Genomic DNA, 25,084 nt, shown 5'->3' on the forward strand with positions numbered 1-25,084 from the left:
TGTATTTTGCTGCGTGTGAACAGTATGAGAATCTCGTGTCTCTGTTAGGGCAGGACAGATAAAGTGTACTGGAGCGATGTTCGATGGTTAGTGCTGTTATCACTGAGGAAAGCTTTGTCGGTCGTACTCTGGGGATGTGCTTAATGTCCACTGGTCAAAATACTGATTGAGCGCTCAACTGGCGGTCGCTTAGCATAGAGAAGACGTAAGAGGACATGCCAGCCAGCGCTAAAGAACAGTGTTCGATTCAGACAGACTCGTTATTCAGCGAGAAACATCCTCTGTTGGGTCAGTATCGTATATTCACATAACGTCAGCGGCCGGCCGAGACACTGGCAGAGTCCTCCCAATCTGTCAGTGGGCGGCCGAGAAGCCTGGAATAGCCCGCAGGGTACGCGGGAATAGTGTGTAACCTACACGTCGCCCCAGGACGGCGCATCACTCCAGGTGTCGCTGGTAGTAGCGAATTCAGCGCACCAGTCACTCACTCGTATCTACCAGCTCATCCGCTCCCAAACACCGAGAATTCGCTACCTTTCTCTACAAGTATGGGGAATAACAACCAGCATAAATACCACGATGACAGAGAAAATGCGATGACATTTACCTATCGTCCGCGTTCGGCCTCGACGCGGGGTTATACGCCACGCGAGCGCGCGCCTGCAATCATTCACACTGCCCCTGGACAGGGGAAGACTTCGCCACTACCGGGCGCCCCTGTTTAGCTGCACACCCACTAAAGACACTGGTAGCCACGGGCCCACAACATATCACGGTACGGTCGGCCGCCGCCGCTCCGTGGCCCGGCTCGTAAACGGTCCTCTGAATTCTGAGTTCAGCCCCAACTCTGTCTCTGAATCTATTGAGTTCCTCTCTTCCTCATTATCTTCTGAGTATTCGTCATACCACTGTACTGTAACCTGCACTTCTCCTGGCCTGCGTCCCAACTTACTTTTGCCTTCGAGTCCTACCCCACGTCTGATCTGAATCCCGCCCTTCCTCTGTAATATGCATCCTTTGGGTCCAGCCCTGCCTTTACTGCGGCATGTCCTCGTCAGTAGGTACAGGTCTCGCGGGTTTTAGCGGTAGGTTTTGCACCTAGAAAATTTAGTGTACTTCAAGCTATATCTTCGTCGTCTTAAGCTTTTAAGTGTTGAAGATGCGATCGACTTGTTGGGTAACAAGCCGGCCATGATCGTGTAAAATGGCTTCATCGTAGATCGATTAGTTTCTGAGATATAACCGGAAATGTAAAAGTGCAAAACCTACCGCTTAATCTCGCGAGACCTGTACCTACTGACTTTTGTTCTTGGTCTGAACAGAGTCCCGTCCTCGGTCATGGCGAATTCCGCCCCGCTCTATATATCGTGACTTTTGCATTGCATCCGGCCTACCTCTACCCACTGCACGCTGCACAGGGGCGCTTCCTGGGCCCTTCTGCTCGACATACCTGCCAAGCCAAGGACGATCTTGGCGGGCTCCCATAATCCCAGGCCGCGGCTCTCCAATAATCCATCGCCGAGCAGCGGCCTAGCGAGCTAATAATAAACACGAATGCATATAAGTGGAGACGCCTATTAGGCGTACGTAGACACGATATAGACTACACAGCTACTCAAAATTACACTGGAATATAGTTACATACATACAGCCAGAGATGGCGGTAGAATCCGTGGCGGTTGACTCTCACATAAAGGGCTGTAACACTGCACAACGCGCGGCTTACGACGCTCTCAGTTGGTATCCTGCGGCACGATTGGAGACGGACAGCGCGGATCGTATCTCTGACAGTATCATATGCATATCTTCCCGGTCTGTGTAGCTAAGTCGAGCCCTGACACGTGGCCGTTAATATACTTCACAGTGGAACAATAAAACATGTCACACTAACCTCAAACTGAAAGCAGTTCGCACATCGAGTACGCGATTGCTGAATGATAGCGAAATACTGCGGCCAGCGCTTACACATTTAAACTATTCCTCGAATATTCATCTTCTGTTTCCCTAACGCCGCACACCTAATAAACACTGATTGGACATCTCGAAAAGTGGATCACACACTGACGAGCACATACTCACGCAGCCACGCATACATACACTGCTGGAAGCTCGGGCGCCCCTGGTCAGTGCGGTAGGCACGGCCCCCGTACAGGCGAGACACACATCGAGATTCTGGCCTCCTATCTGCGTCATTGTTCCCCTAATATCCATCTTGGACTAGTAGTTCATCAGCTGAAATATCGGCATACGTTACACTACACACGCTGTCCTCGGCAGACATGAGAGGCGATCTGTGGATGCTGCTGCTGCCCTCGGTCCTCGTATCACTGGTCTCTCGACTCTCTCTCTCTCCCTCTCTCTCTCTCTCTCTCTCTCTCTCTCTCTCTCTCCCTCCCTCTCTATCTCTCCACCTAAGCTCCCACCCAGCAGCTACACAACAATCAGTGACCACGAACCAGTGACCAACGGTCTCTGATTTCCGGAATTATTCCGCACTAGCATCCACCATGCCGCATCTCTGGAGTCCCTTTTAGGTCTATGTTCACCTCAGATGACCTTATTGGCCTCAGACGTTGACCTCTGACGACCTGAGTGACCTCTGACGCCCCTGGTGACCCCTGACGATATAGGTGACCTCTGACGTTCCTGGTGACCTCAGATGACCCAGGTAACCTCTACGTTCCTGGTGACCTCAGATGACTCTGACGACCCCAAGGGACGACCTCAGACGTGCTGTATATACTCAGGGTTGAGATAGGAGAATCCGGAGAACTCTGTCTGGTCCAGGTTCATCATGAACAGCTTGTCGGTCGGCGTCAGGTCGGTCTTCTCCGAGGTGAATTGTTTGTCGAAGTTGTTGACGTCCTTGCGGTGCTTCTGCAGGTTGCAGAAGGGAGGGGATGGGTTAGCGAGAGTAGGCAATAAACAATGAGGTCCCTGCAAGGTAAGTAGGAAATGAAAATGCCAATGCAATTAGTAAGAAAGGCCATTAAAAGTAAACAAAGTGGGTTCGAAGTTCGAACTTAAGGAGGAACTAAAAGTTAGGCTTGGAGAACATTAGCTCGTATCCATTAACCCTCCATTTGAGTGGGCTACTGGAAGTTCGAGGGGCGTCTGAAGGTCAAATTGCTTGTCCGATAGGAAACGTTATGACTGGTTCAACACTTGGCCAAAATGGTGACGCAGTGTTGCGTCATACTAAAAATGTCTAATTCGTTTTGAGATTCAGGGGGTTCCTAAATCTGAGGTAGTCTGATAATGGCATATCCTCCAAGTCAGGGGCATTGTCTATTACACTCTAAGGTGGTCCAAAAGTAAAAAACCAAATCTTTGATGAGTGGGATGGTTCCTAAAAATTAAAAAGTGTCCAATATTAACCCACGCCGTGGTGCTGGTCGTCTGAGTTTTCCGTGTCGTGCGGGGGGGGGGGCTTTTTACGCCCCCCCCGTCAAACTCGGCTCCTGGGCCACGTAGCGACACGTGGTAAGCGGCAATAGAAAGAGCACAAAAAATAATGACGGAAACTCTCGGTCATTTTTAGGTCAGGTGAAAGGTCTGGTCTGGTAGCCAGAGGTCATCAATGGTCAAATTTAGTTTATTTCAACAATTTTGGAAACTGCCAACGGGTAATTTGGGAACCAATAGAGATACAGCGCCGCAGTAAAACCGCATTCGATAGCCCTTTTACAGACCTTCCTGATTATTGTTCTCAGATTTGACCTCAGGTGAACGTTTTGGCCTCCAGAGAGCAAAAACTAAAAAAAGCCGTTAAAAAAAATGTTTTGCGTTATTAACTTTTGACTCAAGAGAGCCACGATATTAATTTTGCTAGAATTGTGTTCCTCTCGTCGAGACGCGTCGAATGAACTATACGTTGACCTTGAAAGGTCATTTGGAAAATTTGACCTCGGGTCAAAGTCATGACCTGACCGGAAAGGCCATGTTGCATATCAGTCGATCCGTATCGTCGAGTTGAACACATCTGAGGTGTTTTCACCGCTCTAGCACGTCTCTATCCAAAGTTGCAGTAAAAAAACTACTGTATGTAGGCATGCATGTATGTATGTATGTATGTATGTATGTATGCATATATGTATTTACGATCGTGGGCGATCCACACATGGCGTGGCTGGTGACCTGTCATGACCTGGGATGACCTCAGGGGCACAGAGAAGGGTCACAGGTGCATTTTTCCGTTTCAGTGTGTCATGTTTAGGTACCTACCTATGAACCTATGTTTGAGAGGGTTTATAACGACATTCGTCCAAAAGAGACGCATCTAAATTTTCTCCCATAGACTTATAATGTGGATAAAGGTCGCAAAATTGGCCTGACCTTGGGTCACATATATAAAAAATCCGATATACATATACATTTTATACAATATACATATTATTATCAATCTCTGAAAGTTTCAAAGTCATCGTTCATCTAGATATTTGCGAAAAATCTGAGGGAGGGGGCGTGAAAACGCCGGCCCCAGCACGGCGCGGGTTAACCCTCGCCCGGCGAGGAGGGTTGATGCAACCCCCTAAGGTTTTTCACAAAGAACGTAAAAACGGCGGCGTGTAGCGCCACCAAATTTGGCATACCCTCTGGAGCAACCTTTTGGCACCTACCCTGAAAATTTCAGGTTTCAGTCTTTTCAGGTCAGGTCACCAACTCATTTATTTTCAATAAAAAAGATAAAATAAATACAACAGTGAAACAAGTAGGATTGGTGCAAAAGCGTAACGCTTATTCAAGGCACCTCTCCAATAAATAAACTAAGTTAAAAAACATGACACCGCCGGCATTAACAAAGTGAGCCCACTAAGTGTGAATTAACTGGAAAGTACACGATGAAGGTGTGCGATCACTCCGCTGAGTCAGCCACCGCCCTCGCCGCCCCGCCGCGCCGACCACGAAGTCCTGGAAGAGCGCCGCGGCTTCCCAGCCGCCGTCAGTGCTCGTGGTTAAATTTGGCGTTTCTAAGTGCCATAGGAGCCAATCGCGAGGGGGGTCGTACCAACCCCCCCCCCCCTCGCCGTCCGTGTTATGGAAAAGGCCCTCGCCTGGCGAGGGTTAAATAGCAAGAAAATGGCGGCGCGCAGCGCCGCCAAATTTTCAGTACCTTCCCGGGCATCAATTTGACAACTTCACACAAAATTTCAAGTCACAGGCCACCTTTGGTCAGCAGTTATTGAGGTCAAACTGAGGTCATGTTCGAGTAAAAATGAGCAAAAAACATGACATCTTGAAACGCTCACCAAAGCTACAGTTAACAAGCAATTTTAAAGTTCTTTATGTGGTCGTGTAGAGGAAAGACGGCGCTACAAAACTGCTATCTCGAATTTTCAAAATTCGGGGTTTTAACCCCCCCCCCCCAAAAAAAAGATTTTATAGAGAAACTCAAAAATATTCCAAGAAGAATTCGAATTTCGAAAAAAAAAAACGGAATGTATGTAATAGTACCTGCGCTCCTTAGCTTAAAACAAAGACCATCATTGAACTCCCCGTGACAAGCTGCATCGAATCGATACCCATTTTATGCAAAAATATCAACTTTGAAATTTGACCTAATTTGACCTGACCTTGACCTGACCTTCATCAAAACATAATTTCAACTGACCCCAAGGGCTGCCTGTCCCACATAATCGCATTTGGCATATAAACTGGACCATAAAACATGCATCACATGATATTTTTATATTGTGACCCTCAGTGACCTGACCCCTGTGACCTGATCTGATATCAGTCACCTCAAATAGCAAAATGTGTGTTTGACAAACATTTCCCCATCGATCGATGATTTTCAATGAAATGCATTTTACTTGATTTTACAACGCATTTCTTGAAATGACTGTAAACGGTGAAAATTAGAACTTTGACCTGACTTGTGACGTCATCGGTTAGCCCGAGGTAAATGATATTGGGTCACAAGGTAGGTGCCCGTTGGTGCTATCCAACGCCGTTTGCCGCTTGTCGCTATGTTGCGTGGTTCTCAAGATCTTGGGGGGGGGGGGGGCAAATGCCCCCCCCATCAGACCGCGTTGCTCGGCAGACCCCATTACGGTGCAGGATAATTTGGCACAAAATGAGGCTAGAGCTTCAAAAATGGTTACATTGTATTGTTTGTTATCAGCCGAATCGAATGATATGCGGCATGATGCTATTTGACTAACTTTAACTTGATGAATTAATTTAAGTTCACTTAATCGTAAGGAAAATTTTAAGTTAATTTACATTGGTAAAAAGTATACAGTTCGATGCGCACAGACGTGCTGAGTTCACTGGTACATTTTTATCTACCTATCTTCTTTAGGTACTAGATCAAAAAGTATAGGCGAAAAACTTTTGACCTGTTTTAGCGAAATTTTTACACTTATACCCCCAAACCCCCTAAAAATTGACCTTGAGCAGCCATATTTGCACAGAGGCGAGGTTTTTTATTGGTTCACCTACCCTGCAAATTTGGTGTTTCTAAGTGCCATAAGAGTAGAGATGTCAATCGGATACCAACTTTCTAGTATACCGATACCGAACCGATACCAACTTGGTATTTGGTATTTCAAGGCGAGTGCACTTGGTACTTTGCTGGTATTATGAATCCTCACTGATGTAAAAGAGGCTGAAAATTAGGTAAAAAGTTGGTGTTTTCCTCATATTCCCAAGTCGGTTCGGTATCGGTATGTTTCCATGGATATTTCATATTGTTGGCACTTGGTTTGGTATAGGTATCACGATTTTCCGTAATTGACATCACTACATAGGAGCCAATCGCCAGAGGGGTCGTACCAACTCCTCCCCTGCCCGTCCGCGATATGCAAAAAGGTCCTGGTCTGGCGAGGGTTAAGTCAAGTCTGTTGTGCCTACAATTATCATCCATGGTTGTGCCATCGGCTCTATCATGTTCACCAAAGTTAGTCATCCGAATTTCTCCTTGAGAGTATCTAGTTGAAGAATGTATCGACCTGCTGACTGCTGTAACACTGAAGAGAAGATGTTTTTCAATTGCAATGCAAAATCGATGCACTGCACTCCGATGACAACAGCACATAGGCTAGCCGAAATAAATTGTTTCGTTTAACGGGCCGCTGACCATCGTATAAATCAAAAACGAAGTTAGCACAAACAAGCCATTTATTTCAACGCCCAAGAACTTTGACGTTCAATTTATCAAAAAGTGCGGAGTGTTTGGACTCGGCAATCAGCAGTCGTTGTTAGCGATGGGTGTTGCCATGGTAACCAGTCCTGTGTGTGCTTTTTGGGCGCTTCCAAACTTCAAAGTTATTGATCCATAATTAACAGAGCGAACGTGAAGACAGTCAGATGGATGAGCTGTCTGTAGTAATCTTGCTGTCTATGGACCGCTCAAGCTCAGCATCTAGAGGGCGAGTGCCGAAGATGCTTCATTATCTAAGAACACAAACGTTATTTTTATGAGCATAAGCCTATCAACAATTACTTGCAATACACTAATAACTCGCGTAAAAAAGTGGCCGATTGCGACGAAACTTTCAGTACCCTCGCGTTGATCCGTTTTACACCTACCCTAAATGATTTCATGACCCTGGCAATGACCTTTGACCTGTCTGTCACCTACCTTTCGAGACCATGTTTAGCCAGAATCGCGATTCGGCGTATGTATGTCAGCTCGCATTAACCGCGCGTTTGCAGTCTTTTCGTGGTTTCGAGCGTTCAAACATGTGATTTGAAGTTGCTCTCATGCATTAGGGTGGATGTCAATTATTGTCAAGGTCACCTGAAGGTCAGGTCAGGTCACTGACCTTTGATGACCTCGGTCTACTTTTTCGAGTTTTCTATGTTTCTATGCTACTTTTTACAGCTGAATTCGAATTTAGCAACCATTTGAACATTTACGAAGTAGTTTTGGTGCCTTCGTAACATGTCACGAAGCTCTCAGAGGCAGTTGACACGTACTACGAATACCCGGCAGAACCCCTACTGGTTGACCTAACCTGACCTGACCCGACCTGGCTTCAATGCATAAAGACATCATCTGTGATCATAATTAACATGATATTCGTGATCAGCACCCCGAAAAAACATAGTAGCAACACTTGACGACATTATATCAGGCCCCAATTTTCTCGACTTTTGGGTCATTGACCTGACCTGGAAGGTCAACCGATGACCTAGGATCTTAAAATTGGGTATCATCGGCTTCCTCTCGTCATGGGAAACACGCTAGTTTTTTCCCAAAGCTCTAGCTCGATCAGGACCCAAACCTTGTGCCGTCGAAGGACGCAAATTGGCCTGTGCCGGCGAGGGTTAGAGCTTGCTGAGCATTCGAATGTCTGCTGACTGCTATGTAAACGGGACATGCACGACAATCCTGGCTAAACGAGTCGACTGAACGCTAAAATAACACACCTGCATAAATCGCGCACTGGATGAGAGGCTTTCAAGAAAACTACTGGCCTTGGTAAGTAAAACAGAAGTGACCATTGTGGCAAATCCAAGACAGCAATAACATAACGGGCGCACTTATCGAGCGGTCTCCAAACGACAGCGCAGGAGTAGGGAGGGTGGTGTCGACGGGGTGCTTGGATGGGCCAAAGCGGATTGTCATTTACTCCAACAGGTACCGAGACAGAAAATAGACGACTGAGATTGGGTATACCTAACGGAGTCGACGGCGCAGAAAATGACAACGTTCACAGCCAGGCGACATAAAAATATTTAATACCAGTAAAACGCCTTTTGGGCGAAGGAGCGAGCGAGATAGTGAACCCTGCACGTGCGGAAGGGCGAGAGGGTACTTCCCACGGGGCTTGTGCAAAGCACCCTTCTAACCGGTCGCTAGCGGTGTGCCAAATTTGAACGTAATCGGCCTAGCCGTTCCTGAGATCTGGAGCGGCATTATGCACGTGCGCACGTGCAAACGGGGTCCAAACTGACTTCTGCACGGCACCCTACTAACCGGTCCCCAACCGTGTACCAAATTTGAACGCAATCGGCCCATGGCCGTTCTCGAGATCTGGAAGCGCCCCCTGCACGTGCGCACGTGCAGTAGCACCCTAACCGCAACACATGGGAATGCATTGCCTGGTGGGTGCCTACATGTATGCCAAGTTTCAGCGAAATCGCCCCAGTAATTACCGAGTTATTGAAATGGGAACAAATTTGGCACCGCTTCTTTTTGTATTTTGCACATGCAGTGTCACTCACATAGATCAAGACAAGAGTATCCGACCTTTGGTAGAAGGGATGCAGCTACCCTACACAAATTACCGCAAGACAATCGCCCAAGCGGCTGCTGAGATATGAGCCTCTCAAAATCATTACTTTTGCAAAACAGCTTGAACACCCTTGACTTTTCACGTGGCACGTGCCACGACGGTCACTGAGATGTGTCAAAAGTAGTCAATTACGGGGTAGAAGGGATGGGGCTACCCAGCAAAAAAGACCGCAGGCCAATCGGTCCAGCGGTTGCTGAGATATAAGCCTCTCAAAAGCGTTACAGGCCGGGCCGGGTCGGGCCGCTCATACTGAGATTTTTCCGTTATATTGAAAAGACTTCGCTTCGCTTGCCGCGCCCGCTCGCTCGTAACCAAGAAATGCAAACTACCGTTTCATGTGTTTGAACGCTTGTGTTGCTTTCCTCGCTTATAGCAACGATGATGGTTGTCAACGTTGATGGTTGTCGAAGAAAGCTTTAACCGGGATACACATTTTAATTTGGTTTATTCATGAAATGTAAGGAGCATATCTAAAAATCGTTGCTCGCCTAAAAGCATTGTGAGAAGCATTTTAACCCTCGCACGACCAGGCCATTTCTCATAACACGAACGACCAGGGGGGGGGGGTTGTTACGACCCCCCCCCTGGCGTTTCGAAACGGAAGGTCGTAGAGCTTAGCGGAAAAAACCAACGGATTGCTCTCAACGAGATCTCGCGATTGGTGGTATATTTTTTGGTCCTAGGTCAACATTTGACCTACTTTTGACCGGTCAAAGGTCAAATTTTCCGAAAAATAGACTTTTTTTCAACTTTCGGCGGCGATTGCGGCAAAACGGTGGGAGATATCGACTTGAAACCTTCACTATCGTGTTCCTTGATCAATTCTCTATCGTTTGGTATGTATTTCGTTTCCCTAGCTCTAAAAATGGCGCGTTGGGAGCGCCGGAAGTCGGCAAGGTCACAGTCGGCGGCAGAAATTCGAAAAATCAAAATTTAAATTTTTGAAATCCGATTGTATTTTTGGATTTGGGAGGTCCATTTGCTCCCTATAGAAGCTAATATTGCTGCATATTCCCATTGAGGTGACAAGAATTAGCAAAATAGTGGTTCGGGCGCTTTTCAAAAATAGTACCGGACGCTGTTCCTCTTGTGACGTCATAGCTCCGTGACCTGACCTGACCCGGTCAAATTTCTTATACCATATGATAGCCAATACTTGCCCCAACATGCATGGGAAGTTTCATCACGATCCATCAACCGATGTCCGTACCACCGGCAGGAAACCTCGGGCGTTGGCACTCAGTTTGTGAAAATCCGGCCGGAGGCTGTACCTCTTATGACGTCATAACTCCGTGACCTGACATGACCCGATCAATTTTTTTCGGCAAAAGATGCGAAAAGGTTGCCCCAGAGGGTATTGAAAATTTCAGCCCGCTACGACAAGCCGTTTAGCGTGCACTTCGAAAAACCTCAGGGGGGGGGGGGGGTTGATACAACCCCCCCCCCTAGGCGTTCCAGGGTTAAGACAAAGTTCCGGAATAGCACCATGCTGCAGTTTTGAATTAGCACTCATCAGTTTCTGGTAGGATTACGCTTTGATAAGAAAAGGTCAACTTTCACGCGGGATCTTAGCCAACTACAATTATTGATCTGGTCTTCCTTGGACGAAAAAAGGAATATCGCGAAACACATCGCACATCGCGAAAAGGAAACACGGGTCATACTAAGCGACAAGATCATTATCGTAGCCCCAGCAACCCCATGCCGACCTCCTCAATTCCTCATCCCAACAGCCCTGAGCTTGTTAACACATTACAGAGAAACGCGTCGTCTCGCCGAGCAGCGAGCTCCCTCGAGCAGACAGCCAGTCTTCCACAGCAAGCAGTTCCGGGTCGGTTCAACAAAACGAGTCCGCGCTGCATAAGAGAGCACAGCTGCTTCCGTGTCACAGAAAACAAGTTCAAATAAGACACGTCTTATCCATATAGTATGTATTTAAGTTGTCGATTTACCTTGATTAAAACGTTCTCTCGGCAGTCTTCTACGTTTGAACTATGCCAATTTGAAACAAAACAACGCAGCACAAAGACACATGACGACCTGAAAGGGACACCGAAAGGGAGATGATAAAAACACCGACACTGAAATAGAGAAAACGTGATGCACCAGCGGCCTCTGGTGGCTCGTTCTGGCGCACTCAGTGACAATTGTGTCACGTTGTAGTGACGTTACGCGGCCCATGACGTCACGTCGTCACACAAATGGCTCAGCGGGCGGGCGCAGCGGCAGCAGCCATGGAATGGTCCGTAGGGTCACACACTTGGCGTGAAAGCATCTCCTCGCAACGCACACAACTTGGCTGCCGCTCCCCAGCCGACCGAATCGCCGAGCCGTCTACAATGCTGCTTTAGACATAAACACATGGCTGTACCCAGGAGCTGTAGCAACATGGCGCCGCCCAGGGGATGTAGCAACATGGCGCCGCCAAGAGGATTTAGAAACATGGCGGTGTCCAAAACTGCAGCAACATGGCGGCGCCCAGAGCCTGTAGCAACATGGCGCCGCCCTGAGATGTGGAAACATGGCGGTGTCTGAGACTGCAGCAATATGGCGGCGCCCAGAGCCTGTAGCAACATGGCAGCGCTCGACCATGTATCAATGCGGCGACGTCGAGAAATAGCCTGGGTTGTGGCTGAACACATAGGCATACGTTATTAACGAAGCTACAGTGCCTGTACCGCGGGGTTTCATTTTGGTATCCATACACGCAAGATACACACACTTGACAAAGCCAGTGAGCACCAATTTATCTACATAAATAATTCGTAAATGGTTGTCTCTATGCCACAGACAGGCAGTCTAACCGGTTATGCCCTTACATTTAACTGAAAATAGGTTTGTAGTCAAATGTGACGTGCTTGCTGTTGAGTCTTGCTCTAGGCAAAAAAGTTAAATGACAAGTACCTATTGTTAATTGAATGTTTGGACATTGAGGCAGCAAATATTATTCCTAGCAATAACCCAGTAACCTTTTTAGATCAGTAAATGATGTTTGCGCTTTAATTAGTGAAAATGCACAACAACATTTTGTGAGATATTTGTGACAACTGGTTAGTTTGAATTTGTGCTTGTTTGTTTTTTGTTGTGTGTGCACTTGAAAAAAGTTCATCTTGCTGTTACAGTTACATCCTGCCAACTATATCCCCACTGCGATAAATGCACGCTGGTAGCCATGACAACGCTAGGTACTGAGCTGTGGCTGGGCTAAAAACATCTACTGCCACATATAAATGGTCACAAAAACCCTCTGATGAACCAGTAACACAGAGACAGTAACACCTAGACGCGACACGATTCCTATTGTACACAATGGTACACACGGGGTTAACGAGAAATAGGCGACCACTGCCGTAATTATGCCCAACAATAAACACGGACTAAATCGATAAACAAACGCATGCACAGGTCAAACGAGGCCATCCCCCAGCCCTGAAGCGGCAAGAAGGGCTTCCAGGCTGGTAACTTTGTGACGTAGCATCCCTGCATTGTAGGGACGAATCACAGCGCACCACTATCTGCCGAATTTCACTGACGGCTATATTCAACACTGAGACAGTAAGAAGGAAATCGAGTGGATGACATTATATCAATAGTAATTGTTACAGTTGTCTGACCCTTCTGTGCTCCGTTTGCAGTAGATACACAGTAATTGGGATCGTCAAGTTCGCAGACGACAACAAGTGATCTCTAATAACAAGTGACGGCTTGTATATTCCTGATCGATGCAAGGAAAACAGACACAGCTGACAGAAAAGGGGAGAGAATGGCGAAGGTTGGTGGAAAGAGAGACGGAAGGATAGGAAGGGGATGGACAGGAGAGAACATTCAGCCCCGCAGCCGTGAGATACGGTCTCGTAGTTCCATCGATCGATTAAATATGACGGTAATGCAGCACCGGGATGCGACTGCGAGTTGCGACATTGGCGAAGGAGCAGGAGCGCAGGAACGTCCTTCTGGCGGTGTGGTCTGACACCTTCCTCCAACTTCCGAGTGCTGCTCTCTCTCCATGCCTCTCCTCTCCTCCCTCTCCGGGTTCGACACTGCTCTCTCCTCTCCACGATTTGCTTCACCGGTCACTGTCATCACACGAGCACGATCCTCTGACACTTTTGGCGACACCTTTGACACTTGCGGCGCCACTCCGCTGACACCTAGACGTTTTACTTGGCCGGGATCAGGTCTGTTTCACTCTGCACTGGAGAGTAGTAGGCATTGACGAAGTCAAAGCCCTTGAACACATGCGAGCCAATGTGCCGGATGATGCTGCTGTCTGCTGGACTGAGGTCCGTTCTGGCATTTCGGAACACGGGGTCGAAGTTCTCCCCGGAGCGGGGACTTTTCTGGAAACGGGCCAGACAGAGAGGGGGCGGGGTTAGGGGGCGGTGGCGGACTGGCGGGGTGGCTGCCGGTCCCGGCTGGACGCTGTCTGAGACCTGACGGCTAGCGGACAGGACTGTCTTATCGCTGGCCGGTGGACAGCAAACAGGACTGTGTTACCACTGGCCAATGGACAGCGGACAAGACTGTCTTACCATTGACCAATGGGCAGCGGACAGCACTGTCTTACCACTTACCGGTGGAGCGGACAGCACTGTCTTACCATTGGCCAATGGACAGCGGACATCACTGTCTTACCACTTACCGGTGGACAGCGGACATCACTGTCTTACCATTGGCCAATGGACAGCGGACATCACTGTCTTACCACTGACCGGTGGACAGCGGACAGGGCTGTCTTACCATTTGCCAATGGACAGCAGACAGGACTGTCTTACCACTGGCCAATGGACAGCGGACAAGACTGGCCTGCTACCGTCCCATGTTCAGTGAACAGAGCGGTCTCCGCTGTTCATTGGCCAGAAGACAGATTGTCCGACACTGTCCATTGGCCTAGCCAGTGAACAGTCTTACCACTGTCCAACGGCCAGCAGATAGAACAGCGTCCACAGACAGGTCAGCAGACAGGCCAGCCGGGACCGGGCGTCGTGGCTACACTGGTGTGACTACAGTGCAATGCCGACACAGGCGACGCTCTCAGTACCGTGTGCACGTGCTGCAGCCAACTGCGTGAATCATTTGCACTCTGCGTTCCATAAAAAACAGATCTAAATGCGGTGACATACTGTATGTTACGGCATTACTATAACGACCGCGGCTGATGCACGCAGGGCCGGTAAAAAAGATGGCCAATTTGGCGTCAGGCGCGGCACAGTTGCCCAAACGTTTGAAGTGTCACAATAGCTGATTAAAAAACTTTGCACATGACTGCGATTGGAGTATACAGAAGAAAGAAAAGCGATAAAACCATGTGTTATTGAAATATTGACGTTAATGTTAGAAATGACTTTAACAAAAATATTATCATTTTTGTGATCGAAATTATCACAAAGAAGAAAGTGGTTGATGAGTCTGCCGCAATCATGCAATCAATTTTGATGTGTTAACACATTTTGAATAGGTCAAAACTGCAGCATCATAAAATGTGAACAGGTGTCCGTGACACTATTCATGCAACGCAGTTTTTGTGCAATATTCACAGACTAGGACAGCACACAGGCACTTCTGCTATAATTTCATTTTACGTTAAAATGATAGATCAGCACTTAACTGATAAATGTGCACATCTGTGTTAAAGTTAACAGTTCGTTAAAAAAGATAAACATATCGTTCAACAAAATGCAAAATACTCGTAAACAACAAAGATAAGCGACAATGTCGATAATAGAAAGAAACAATCATATAGCTCATTATTTAGAGTAAAACGATGTTTCAAGTAACATTTATGAAATAATACATGCCATGATTTTAGAGGAGCAATACATGCAATAAGCAAAATGGAAGACATGCACGAAAGTCAAATTTAAAAGCATAACACTGTGATTAGCATGCGGTTGATGTTAGCTGGCTATGCTATTATGACATGCGAAGCGGGTGCAGAGTGCGCTAGCAGTGGCAGGCATCAGAAGCAGGCAGGACTGACGGGTAAGGATTCCAGGATTAACCTTCTAGTCCCCAGAGTTCAGCGGGTTTCCTTCGTGGGCAGGGGCGAGGAGGGAATGCTGCTTTCTTGTTCAGTTGAGGTACGTGGGCATCAACCTTTGTAAAATCTTGCATTTCTTCGGAGAACGAATACATAGCTATATGGTTAAACATGCACCAGCACAGCTATAAGTTGATGAATGTCCTCGATAAGTGATTTTATTTGTTTTAGTGGGAAAGTAAACTAAAATCTCGCATTTGCTCTCACAACCCTTAGTAGTTCAGTTCGGCACTTTGATGAAGGTGGCCGATGCAGTTCAACATTTCCATATCTCACTACCGGCATTAAAAAGTGACATGGGTTCACGAAGCGACTGGAGGATATCTTTGCCCGACATAGGTATATAGGGATGTTTCCTCACGGGAAACTTTTCTTAGTAAGCAGGGGGCACAATCACATGCTCTCGACAAGTCCGTTGCTTATCTTTTGTGGGCCGACTCTACAACTGATTTATTTCAGTTTAGTAATTTGCAGTCCTGGGATAAGTTAGGATATGCTTAATTTAAACAGTTCCGAGCGTAGACACTGGCTTATGTATATAGTATAAAGTATGATGCCTAACATCGAAAGGTGATAGAGGGTAACTTAATACCTATCATGTAATTTATTTGCAAGCGCATTCGCCATCCCGAAAACAGCCGTCTGAATCTATGTTTAAAAGCTAAAAAATAATATAAGCCATTTTTACCGCCAACAAAAACGCAACTCAGTCTCGCGTCCAGTAGGGTACAAGAGGACCTGCGGTGCAGCATACATTCAGGCGTTCACTACTGGTGCCATCTATCGTCAAGGTTTTGAAATGATGAGCAACCTCGCGCACAGATGGCGCTAGCAAAAGCGCCTGAAAGTATGCTGCACCGGCGAGCAGGGTGAATAGCGGAAAGGTTAGCACCCTGAGCCCGGCGATGGCAAAGTTACAAACGAGTTTCAAGCGGTGCGACGATTAAATTCAGCTGGCCGGGAACATAAACAAACGCTTTGCAAAAATGTCTAATAGTAGCCGCTAACAGCCCGTAAATTTGGTACATAATTCTAGCTCAGTTCTAAAACTGATAGGTCGTAGCCTTGCTCACGTCGACGGATGCTGAATGGCTTGTACCAACGAGGATTATGGACGAAAAATTCATTTTTTGAACATTGTTTATCGCATTTCAAAATAAATCAGCAACAGTTCAAAATATGCTGCGCCGATTTATCTGAAGTAATTCTAATCAGTCTTCGAGGTTTGTCATGAGTGTTCGTCGATACGCACTAAACATTGCATGTGCAAATTTTACACCAATCGCAGACAAAGCGAGCTCCATCAAAGTATGTGACCCTGGCCGATGGATTGAACGCGAGCATTTTTTTAGTTGAGCTGGCATCTCACACAAGCTAAAGTTGAAATGGGGATTAAAAAATAAGTCGTTCCCATTTCAACCACCACGCATACCGTTGGATCAGCCAAACTGTTGGAAACAGCCTTTGAGCTTGAGTTGTGTAAAATTGTTGCCAGTTCTAATGGGTATTTCAATAAGTTATGGTCTTAGTTGACCATGGATTTTACATATCCCGGTACACTCTCTGACAATGTGCCACTCCAGAATCACGGGGCGTTTTCCAGTTAATCTGTCACGCGGTCAGTGCCGAGATCGCTGTGTTTGTGTACGGACCAGCCCCGGCCCCGGCCCCGGCACACGGCCCAGCTAACTGCGATGGATGGCCACCATTCAGCCGTAATTGGCAGCATCAGTGGGGGCAGGGTGAGGGGGGGGGGGGGGGTAAACAGACCACCCGTCACCACCAGCGTCCGTCCGAGGGGGAGAGGGAAGGGGCAGCCCGGGTCTAAAGGGCAGTCCCACCGGCAATAGTTATAAAACCATGGCACGGACTTAAATCAGCCGCCTTTGTTGCAGCTGGAGTTGCAGGATGAGTTCACGAATCCCATCCGTTATCGTTCAGATTATGGAAGCGTACTGAGATAGCCCGAGTATACCGCTTATTTGTCTATACATCTGTTCCTGTAGAAAGCCAGGATTGCAGGGAAACTGGGGATTGGAGCAGCTTCATTCTGTTAACACATATGGGGAATGAATGCGGTTTATGCTATGGGTAGACACCGGCCTCACAGGGAGCAGATTAGTCTCATATTTCTCTGTCCGTGGGTCAGCCATGGCTGATCAGACTGAAAACACACTTGAATGGGTTTGCTTAGAAAGAAGGGCTTCAACTACGGTACATATTTCATCAGTACGGTTAGATAAAGAGACGTCATAAAAATAACATTCCCATAAAATATAAAAATAAGCACACCCAGAAAATATGCAAAAATTGCAATGTCATTTAAAAAGGGGTAAGGAATGGACGAGGCAGACGGTGTCCGAATAGCAATCAAGCGGAAGAAATCGCAGAAGCCCCTTAGCTGATAAACCGAACCAAGCACCCCAGAAGCCGGCCAAACCAGAGGAAATGATAAAACCATGGCAAAAACCGTGGAAAGAACCGAAGCCACCACCACACTGAGCCGGAGAAAAAGCAGACCCAGTTAACGGCAAAAGCCATAAGGGTTCATATGAAAAACGAGAAGAAAGAAAAATCTTACCACGCATTTTACATAGCAGTACTGACAAATTTATCAAATTTTTAATAGACATCATAAAACTGCAAAATTATATTGAAATAAATGCATCCGATTTAGTGCTGTCGACTGAGTCGGTAACAACTGCAAGGGTGAGAGGTCAGAGCAGTGACCCACGCGGCGGCCCGGCGCAGCTGAGCGCGCAGTCCCCCCGCCCGACTGGTCCTCCCCCGTCTGTTAGTACCGGTGGCACGCGGCTGCTGCACCCCGTCTGTTAGTACCGGCGGCACGCGGCCGCTGCACCCCGTACTCACGATACGCGGTTTGAAGGGCGGCTGCAGCTCCCGGGACTCTATCTTCTCCCAGTCGATTCGCCGGAAGAACGGGTGGTCGCGGATGTCGGCCTCGCCGGTCGGCGAGCAGCCCAGCCGCTTGGACGGCTGCTTGGTCAGCAGCTGTCGGCAGGTGTGAGCAGCGTCAGCATCATTAGCAGGGTGGTGAACACGTCAATAATGTTAACAGTATCGACAGAGTATAGGATACCTCAGCAATGTCCGAACAATCGGTAGAACGTAGAACACGCCAGTGATGCATGCAATATAGGCAATGGCATTATGCAGTATTAAAAACGTAACAATGTCAGCATCGTCGACAGAAAAGTGAACACCGTTGCATACAATTTACAGTTCTATGGAAGAATGAGGAGCGTTCGGAATTGCCCTGGTATCAACTGGCTTCAGAAATGATGTAGTGATGTAGAGAGGGAGAGGGGGACGGGATGGAAGCCAGGCGGACTTCCATCAGGTGTTGTAAGCTTATCCCCTCAAAAGCGACCCTTCTCCTAAAGTACGGCTTTTCTCCTTCTGCGTTGGACTTACCCCCTTGCATAGTTCCTTGGCCTCCTTGCTGATACACTTTGGATAGGAGACGTTGTGGTCCTTGATGGCGGCGAAGAGCTCTTCCTCGTCCTCGCCGTCGAAGGGCGGCTGGCCGACCAGCATCTCATAGAGGAGGACGCCGTAGGCCCACCAGTCCACCGACTTGCCGTACGGCTGGTACATGATGATCTGACGGAGAGAGAGCGGATGGTGAGAGAGAGAGGGAGAGGGAGAGGGAGAGGGAGAGGGAGAGGGAGAGGGACAGGGAGAGGGAGGGAGGAGAGAGAGAGAGAGAGAGAGAGAGAGAGGGAGAGTGAGAGAGAGAGAGAGAGAGGGGGGAGAAGAGAGGGAGAAGAGAGGGGGAAGCGACCGGAATGGAACGAAAAGGGAGACCTACACTACACAGCAAATCAGAACTCTAATGCCTATCTGAGAAGGCCGAGTCTAAGCACGCTGGATGGCTCACCAAACACAGTCGGCGGGTTGGTCGGACCATTATCGCAGCTTAAGTATGCTAATTCCACTGACTGGTATGTCATAGACAGTTCCATTCCACATAAGAGATTCGAATTACATTCAGGAAAGTAAGCCTAAAGCGAGAGGTGTAATTATTTGGGGAGCTGAGGAGCAGGATCTCGTTATCTTAAGGCTTTGGGTTCCCTTCCTCATATATCACATACTTAGCATGGGCCTCAATAAGCTTAGCAATACAATTCAATAGAACTTAAAGTTTGCACATTCTCTGCTGCTTTTTTGTGCCCAAAATAAGAAAAAAGAGGAATAAGACGATGAGAGCCTATGTCAGGCTAAAGGTTAGGTATTCATTCAGTTTGCTAGTACACATATACAACCTCTCTCATAAACCAATTAATGTTTCCAGGCTTTTAAAGCATAAAAGTTTCTGACGAACATGCGTGCGAAGGAACCAATACGCCGCCAGCCTAGGTCTCTTGTTTCCGGCCCAGACACCAACTCAATAAATGGCGTCATACAACGACTGACTCCCGCCTCGCTCCCCCTCTCTCACCCCACTCCCGTCGCCGCCCATACGCCCGATATCGGCCGCGCCAGTCCTCCCCAGCGCCCCCGAATGACGAGCCGTTCGCCAGACATCGCCCACAGCCCCAGCCGACACCGCCTCGGGTCATATTCAATGACGCATTTCACCTCGAAAAGATCACTCGACTGGCAGCCCGTTTCGTCAGGCTCTCGGAAAAGTTTAATGGAGGTCCAATATCTCCTGCCAAAGGCAGCATGGATCGTCCAATGGCGCACGACCAGGTACTTGGAATGTTGAGGCTTTCCGAGTTCATTGCATGATTGAATTTCATCATGTGCTCACTGATGATTTCAATGATTTCATCATGTGCTCAATGCATTCGTAGCCAACATGAGAAGGCCCGCAGGATCCTAGCTAAGATGTCGATTCTAAGCAGTCTAAACCTGAACACGTTTTAAGGCTATTCATTTTATGAAGCTTTTCTTTTTCAGCTTGATGCGATTAAGTAGTCATGGCACTTTAAACATTTGAAGCACGAACAGACCCCGCTCGTTTTTCTCTTTCCAAAAAAAAATCGCGAAAAAATCATAGGAGCCAAGACGAACATTTAGTACCCTCGAGATAATCAATTTTACGCATACCCTGAAAATGCGGGCCCATGACCCAAATGACCTTTGCACTGTGACCCTTTTCTCGATACTATGTCAGGCCTAAGGCCCGAATAACGATTCGGCGTATGTCAGCGTACATTATCGGTACGATTCCCGACTTTTTCTGGTTAAAAAGCGTGTCAGCATGTGAACTGAAATACCGTCACAGATAATGGTGGGTGTCAATCCCATTGCATGTAATCCCATTGACAGCTGCTTACCTCAGGTGCGATGTAGTCCGGTGTGCCGCAGAAGGTCTTTGTCGTCTTGTTGCCCTCGATGCCTTCCTTGCACATGCCGAAATCAGCGATCTGGTGAGAGAGATCGCTTTCATTAAAGAAAAGCACTCGAAAACATTCAGATACACGAAAACTTAACGATCATATTACACAGATAAGAGTCGATTCGATGCACAGAAGCTACGTTGTATCTGATAAAATACATGCTTTTCAGTCACTCTCCGATAACTGCGGACATCGCCTTCAGTGTAGCAGTGGGGCATTGCGCACGTGAGTTCCAGTGACCGGTCCGTGTCAGTGTCAATATGTGCAGTTGTGTACTATGTGGGCATTCTATATCTCGATCAATGACGTTATTTCAAGGCATTGTGGTTAGCGTGGTAAAAAAAACCTCCGCGAAAGCAGTTGCTATACGGGGTACTAATGGTACTGCCTAAAGATGCACGCATTACTATCCAAGGTACACGTAAAAAATGGTAGTCGTTTCCAAAACCCAGGCCTTTTCTTGTCTGCCTTCTATCGCTACATGACTTATGCGCTGAATGAATGACAGACGTTGTACGCGTTTTTTTTTTGCCAACAGGCAGCGGCTTGCCCCGTAGGCAACATGGTATGTAGGAGTCATAGACCCGGGAACAGGGGGGGCAGCGGGGGCGCTTGCCCCCCCCCCAACTTGGGAGCCGAGGGGGCGGCGCCCCCTCAACATTGAGGTAGCGAGAAAAGGTTTTCCTCCCTTTTCCGGACTTCTTTCCTTCTTGTTTCCTTTAAACATCTAAACATCAACACACGGCATTTTTCTTGCCATCTGAATGGTTTCTGCTGATACAGTATCGATATGACAACATCTGCTATTGTCATCCCACTTTGATTTGGGCCTGACCTTGGCCATAAGCTTGGCAGGCCAGTTTTATACTGGACCATTTTGAGTCAACTTTGAGAAATGCATAACGTACAACAGTGGTAAAATCGTTGCTATAGGTATAACACAGTTTACCCGCTCCGGGTGTGAGGGAGGGGTGTGGGGCAATGAGTGCACTGACGTGGCGCCCTCGGTATGGGATGGGATGCATGGAATACATTAGAGGGCCGGTATGGGATTAAAGCTCAGCGACACTAAGGGCTTATGTGGTACCTTCGGTTATCGGCAGCACCCTCAGAATCACCGGCGTAGGGCGCTCAGAGCCGCTGGTAAGGGGCCTTTAGAGGCACCAGTGTGGTGCCGTCATGCAGGTGCCGGTGTGGGCGCTCAGAGGTGCTAGTGTGATTCTCTCAGAGGCGCCGATGAGGGTCCTTACAGGCGTTGCTGTGGGCCCTCATAGACGCTGGTGTGGAGCCGTTACAGACGGGTGTGGGGGCTTTAGAGCTGCTGACGTGAACTCTCTACAAACCGGCAGGGGTCTCAGTGACCGGCAAGGGGTCCTTAGGCCGGCAGAAGAAGTCCTGTGGGGTCCTTAGAGACCGGCATGGTACTGTCAGACGCCGGTGGGGCCCTCAGACTCACCGGTGTGGGACCCTAAGTCACCAGTGGGTGGCCTTCAGATGCACAGGTGTTGGTTGGGTCCTCAGAGCCGCCGATACAGGGCTTAATTTTAATAGGTTTGGTGTAGGCACTCAGAGTTGGGGGTGTGTGAAACCCTCAGAGACACCGGTGTGACTGTGGGCCCTCATAGGCGCCGATGAGGGCCCCATAGTTGCCGTTATGGGGCCCTCAGAAAAATAAGTGTGGGACCATCACAGGCGGGAAATGCCCCTAGAACTGGCCCATCATAGGCCGGTAAGGACTCTCAGAGGCCAGTAACGGGCCTTTGGAGACCACCGAGGTGCCCTGAAAAGGCGCAAGAGGCGCTCAGAAGCCGGCGTGGGGCCCTTATGGAGATATTAGTGTGGCTATTTAGGGCCCATGTGGTGTTCTAACGAGCCCCATGGGGCGTCAGCGGTTTGACCTTCAGCGGTCAAATGGCGCCGCAGGGCCCCTCGGACCCGAAGGTCCCTTTGAACCCGATGGAGGGGGGGGGGGGGTACGTGTCCCCTTAGACCCCTAGCTACGCCACTGTTTCATATGCATCATGTCAGGTATTTTAGGCTCGCCCCCTCAACTTGAAAATCGTTCCCGGGCCCCTGGTAGGAGTGCACAATCGCAAAGCGAAAGGGGCTGCTGGTATCCCTTGACAGTTCGGAATAATAGAAAAGACTCCACTTTTACCATTGGTTTTGGATGAAATTTTTTTGAACGTATTTTTTTTTTAGCAAGTTTCGAAGCATGAAAATACCTAAATGTTAAAAAATTTCTTTTAGACTTAGCCAGTGATGTTGTTAGTAGCCTCGAGGTGTACAAAATTAGGTTACATTCGGCAGTTGTTCCGGGCCTATCGCCGTCTGACATGTCAAAAACGAGCCAGTAGTTCAGAGATGGGGGGGGGGGGGCGCTCTGTTGAGCCCTCTCCCCCACAGGGACTTGCGTTATGGAAATATACTCATCATATGCCGGTTCAGGCGAGAAAGATAGTTGCCTATCTACAAGCCATCATTGTAGATGCCATCCGCGTCTACAAGCAACCAAAAGTTACCACAGGGACCTATAGCTGTTTTCAATATCAACCTTTTGAATCTTTTGGAACGCTTCTACAGTACACTTTGTTTTGAGTCTCATTCTTCTTAGCGTGCCTAGTTCCATTTTTCCCCATCCCAGTCGCTCCAGGCAGATGACATATATACATTTGTGCTAATGAGGAGGACGGATGTGTGTGCCATTTGCGTCAGTGGCCTGGATGTGAAGATAAATGACAGTGATATGTGACAGCAGAGGCGAAAACGAGAAAGCGAAGAAAAGCAAAGAAAAGAGAGAAAGTGAGGAAAGAAAGTAAGAGGATAAAGCAATAGAGAAGCACGGAGAGGATGGATTGGAGAGGAAAGTTTAGAAAGGAGAAAGAGAAAGGGAGAGAAAGAGAGCAAGAGAGATAGAAGGTGAAAGAGAGAAACAGAGACAGACAGAGACAGACAGACAGACAGACAGACTTCGAGAAGGGGAAGTGATAGAGGAGGAAAAGAAGCGAAAACGGATGTATCCAGTCCGATTGAATGATGCAACCTTGATGTGAGGTCTCGATTCACTGATATTACCTTGATGTGTCCGTCCTGATCGAGCAGCACGTTGTCGAGTTTCAGGTCTCTGTAGATGATGCCCCTCGAGTGCAGGAATAGCAGGCCGATGGCGATTTCAGCCGCGTAGAACCTGCCAATAAGCCAATGATAGGATCAATGATCAATGACCACTGTACGGCGCGGCGTGATCGTCAATTATGCGGAGCGTCGGCACTCGGCAGAGGGAACTAATGCTTCAGTGACAATAACATGCGATTACAACAAAACAACAATTGTCATTACATCTTCGATCAACTGGTATCAGTTTTCGATTTCGATCAATTTTCGATCAGTGGGCTTGATCAATCAGTTGGCAGTCAGTTCTTATCAGTCAACAGTTGCTGATTGATGTCCATCAACTGATAGCCATCAGTTATCAGTTGACTGTCGATAGTCAGTGGTAAACGGTCAACATTCTACATCTCGGCACTCTGCCAATGTATGGGGAGGAGGGGGAGGGGTTCAGCCTCCAGTGAGGATGCACCCTGACCGTTCAAATACACAGACGGCTCCGGATAGCTCCGACGGGCCGCCGGTGACGCCTTTTATCCCGTATGTGTGGCTCCGTTATCTCAGTCTTTCTAGTTTCGTTAAACACGCAAACGGTCGAGTCACGCAACTATGCGTTTCATGGCTCAATTACAGCTTTATGGACGAGAAATACCGAATATTTGTCATCAGTCATGCGTCGTATAAGCAATGATAAATATTATTCATGCTTAAGATCGATATCACACACTAATAAGACACATAAACACTAAACAGATCAACGATCCTAATAGCACCAGTATAGCGCCTTATGGGGCGACTAACGGAGCGAGCGAGAGGGTGGGCCTTGCACGTGCGAAATTGCGAGGGGGTACCTCCAACTGACTTGTGCACGGCACCCTACTAACTGCTCCGTAACCGTGTACCAAATTTGAGCGCAATCGGTCCAGCCGTTCTCGAGATCTGGAATCGACCCCTGCACGTGCGCACGTGCAGCAGCACCCCAACTCTGGCACATGGATATGCATTGCCTAGTGGGTGCCTACCTACATGCCAACTTTCAGCGCAATCGGCCAAGTAGTTACCGAGATATTGCAACAATTACAAAAGTGACACCTCTTCGTTTTGCACGTGGCACGTGCATAAGGGGTCACCTACATGCATCGGGAATAGTCCAATACTTGGTAGAAGGAATGAAGCTACCCTACAAAAATTACCGCGTGTAAATCGGTCAAGTGGTTGCTGAGATATAAGCGTCACAAAACCGTGACCACGGCCGGCCGCTCATACTCAGAAATTTCCGTTAATCTAAGGAAAGACTACGCTCGCTTCGCTCGCTCCGTAAT

General features: G+C 48.0%; 1 protein-coding gene across 10 annotated transcripts in view; it reads right to left on the bottom strand.

Annotated features, from left to right (window-relative positions):
- Window positions 1-284: 284 nt before the first annotated feature.
- The window catches only part of LOC122366059 (protein kinase C, brain isozyme-like), a 119,882-nt gene continuing 95,082 nt past the window's right edge, over window positions 285-25,084 (bottom strand). For 5 of the 10 annotated variants that reach the window (XM_043337826.1, XM_043337825.1, XM_043337832.1 and 2 more), the window contains 5 exons: window positions 23,730-23,841; window positions 20,592-20,681; window positions 18,721-18,909; window positions 18,157-18,297; window positions 11,162-13,585 (listed from right to left, as the gene is read on the bottom strand). In XM_043337826.1, coding sequence (XP_043193761.1) covers window positions 13,406-13,585; window positions 18,157-18,297; window positions 18,721-18,909; window positions 20,592-20,681; window positions 23,730-23,841 — 712 coding nt within the window. In that variant the 3' untranslated portion in view covers window positions 11,162-13,405. Of the gene's footprint in view, window positions 2,878-11,161; window positions 13,586-18,156; window positions 18,298-18,720; window positions 18,910-20,591; window positions 20,682-23,729; window positions 23,842-25,084 lie in introns of those variants that run through there. The other 5 variants (XR_006253830.1, XR_006253829.1, XM_043337829.1 and 2 more) reach the window with 3 other exon arrangements.

This window comes from Amphibalanus amphitrite, unplaced genomic scaffold (assembly GCF_019059575.1).
Source record: "Amphibalanus amphitrite isolate SeventyFive unplaced genomic scaffold, NRLGWU_Aamphi_draft 000782F_arrow, whole genome shotgun sequence".
NCBI classification, from domain to species: domain Eukaryota; kingdom Metazoa; phylum Arthropoda; class Thecostraca; order Balanomorpha; family Balanidae; genus Amphibalanus; species Amphibalanus amphitrite.